Source organism: Coptis chinensis, chromosome 6 (assembly GCF_015680905.1).
Source record: "Coptis chinensis isolate HL-2020 chromosome 6, ASM1568090v1, whole genome shotgun sequence".
Taxonomy (NCBI): Eukaryota; Viridiplantae; Streptophyta; class Magnoliopsida; order Ranunculales; family Ranunculaceae; genus Coptis; species Coptis chinensis.
In genome coordinates, this window is record NC_141461.1 from 41,168,070 (window position 1) to 41,170,934 (window position 2,865).

The 2,865-nt window shown below is 49.4% G+C and overlaps 1 protein-coding gene across 1 annotated transcript; it reads left to right on the top strand.

Annotated features, from left to right (window-relative positions):
• Positions 1–1,186: 1,186 nt before the first annotated feature.
• On the top strand, positions 1,187–2,032 carry LOC147492993 (uncharacterized). The gene is made up of 2 exons (XM_086567717.1): positions 1,187–1,432; positions 1,562–2,032. The coding sequence occupies exons 1-2, from the start codon at positions 1,187–1,189 to the stop codon at positions 2,030–2,032; spliced, it is 717 nt and encodes a 238-aa protein (XP_086423843.1).
• Positions 2,033–2,865: the final 833 nt, after the last annotated feature.

A 2,865-nucleotide genomic window follows, 5' to 3' on the forward strand; every position in this document is an offset into this window, starting at 1 on the left:
CAAATGTAGGCCATTGTATAGACTGTTGAGGAGGACTCCAGACTTTGTGTGGACACCAGAATGTGAGGAGGCTTTCCAAGAGTTAAAGACGTATTTGGGCCGGTTCTCGTCCAGGTGGTAGACAAGGTCGAGAAATATGCCTTGGCACTGATATTCTCAGCATTAAAGTTGAAACCATACTTCGAGGCACATTCAATGGTGGTGGTGACAAACTTACCCCTCAAGCAAGCTCTAAAAGCAGAGAAGTCCGGAACGATTCTCAAATGGGCGGTCATGCTGAGATCTTATGAAATACAATATCAAGCAAGAACTGTGGAAAAAGTGCAGGCGGTAGTGGAGTTTCTAGCAGAGTTCTCACTTGGGGGGAAGAGATGCTCATGGAGCCCGAGCAGGAGGGAGAGCCAGATGGGTCAGATCCCTGGGATAAAAGGAATGGGTAGAGAGTGTTTGCAGACAGGTCTGCGATAGATGCGGGCAACGGAATAGGCATAGTGTTGGTCACACTGAACAACGACTGAAACGAGTTGTCCATGAGGCTCGGATTCACGGGCACCAACAATGAGTCAGAATATGAGGCCGTAATAGCAGGGATAGGAATGGCCGAGGATTTGGTGGTAGAGGAATTAACGGTTTATTCGGATTCCAACCTGGTGGTATGCCAAGTGAATGGAGGATTCGTTGCTAGATGTGCTCGAATGGCGAAATACTTGGAGGTAGTGCATCGAAAGGCAGCTAAGTTCAAGAAAGTCAGATTCGTACATTTGGTCTGTGGAGAGAACTGGCATGCGGATGGCTTTGTATATATCGCGGCCGCAATGCCGGGGTCGGAGGAGAGAACTGTAAAGATAAAGAAGTAGGAGAGATCAAGCATTGAGAGGGTGGTTGAGCTGTGTCAGGCTGCGGAGGTGGAAGGGGGATGGATGAGCCCTATCAAACATTTCCTGATGGGCGAAGAGGTGATAGATGAGAAGGAAAGGAGGAGACTAGAACAAACGGCATGCAGATACACTCTGGTAGAAGAAGAAATGTACCGAAAGAATTTTGATGGACCGCTACTAAGGTGCCTAGGGCCAAGCCTACCACAAGAGGTGTTGGCTGAGCTGCACACCAGGGACTGCGGAAGCCACTCTCGGTGGGGAAAACAACGGCACACCGGTTGTTAACACAAGGCTACTTCTGGCCTCACATGAAAAGGGACGCGGTGGAATTTGCCAAGAAATGTGGCAAGTGTCAACGATTTGCTCAGCTAATATTTGCACCGGCCGAACCGTTGCACAATGTGTCCAGTTCGTGGCCTTTTGCCATGTGGGCCATGGATATCGTGGGACCGTTGCCAATGGCAAAGGGGAGGAGAAGGTTCATGTTAGCCGCTACGGATTATTTCGCCAAGTGGGTGGAGGCTGTGGCCTTGCAGCAAGTCAAGGAGGAGCAGGTGATCAAGTTTTTATGGGAGAACATTATTTGTAGGTTCAGAGTGCCGCATTCCATCATCCTAGACAATGGGACGTAGTTCACGGGGTCAAAAGTGAGAGAGTTCTTGCAGGCCTATAATGTGAAACAGGGATTCTCAGCTCCGTACAATCCAGAAGGTAATGGACAGGCCGAATCCTCTAATAAAACAATCATGAACAATCTCAAAAGAAAGTTGGAGGACCGGAAGGGAGCATGGGCTAAGGAAGTGAGCCATGTGCTATGGGCGTACCGTACTACACCACGGACATCTACGAAAGAGACGCCTTTCTCCTTGGCATATGATATAGAAGCCATGATCCCTTCGGAGATGGTGGCGGCTACGACACGCACAAACGCAGTCGATGCTGGGCTGAACTGGGGCATATTGGCCAGAGACATGAATTTGGCGGAGGAGAAATGGGATGCCGCGCGCATCAGGCTAGAGGAATATCACCGACGCCTGCAAAGACAATACGGCAAGCGATTGAAGCCCCGTCAGTTTCAAGTGGGGGATCTGGTTCTCAGAAGAGTGATGCCAAGCACAAAAAAGGGGAATGAAGGAAAGTTGGGGCCTAACTAGGAAGGGTCGTACACTGTGGTGGAGGTTGGAGGAGCTGGAACATACAGATTGCGGATCGAGGAAGGATGATTGATAGAAAGACCTTGGAATGTAAGAATGTTGAAAAAGTTTAATGTTTGAATGTATCACCAGTCCAAGGCAAGGGACTGGGGCTGTTTGCACATATATAATACTACGGCACTTTTAGAAATGTTAACAAAGAGCGGTCAAAGTTAAGGGCAGCGGCAATGCCCAGCATGCGTGTCGGCCATAATGAGAGAGTGGGGGGGGGGGAAGAGCCCTTCGCGGACACGGAGTCCGAATCAAACTCAGGGGCAAGGCAATGCCCCAGCAGGCATGTCAGCCAATGAGAGGGGGGAAGAGCCCTGCGGAACCGAGTCCGAATCAAACTTATGGGGCAAGGCAATGCCCCTGCAGGAGTGTCGACTAATCGAGAGAGCGGGGAAAGAGCCCGCCAGAACCACGAGTCCGAATCAAACTTATGGGGCAAGGCAATGCCCCAGCAGGTGTGTCAGCCACTGAGAGAGAGCGAGGGGAGGGGAGAACCCTTCGCGGACACGGAGTCCAAATCAAACCTTGAGGGCAAGGCAATGCCCCGGTTAGAAAAGAAAGTTGAGGATGGGAGAGGTAGCAAAAGCGTGTGAGATTAGGGATAACAAAAGTCTTAAGTAAACATAATATATAAAAGCACAATCAGTAAAGTCACCATACATCACAACGCTCCTCTCAAAAGGAGAAAAACTAAAGTAGAAATGTGCATCACTGTTTAAGGTGCCAGAACATACATAATCGATTATAGACCCATCAAAAACAAATTCAAGGGGAAGCTAAAG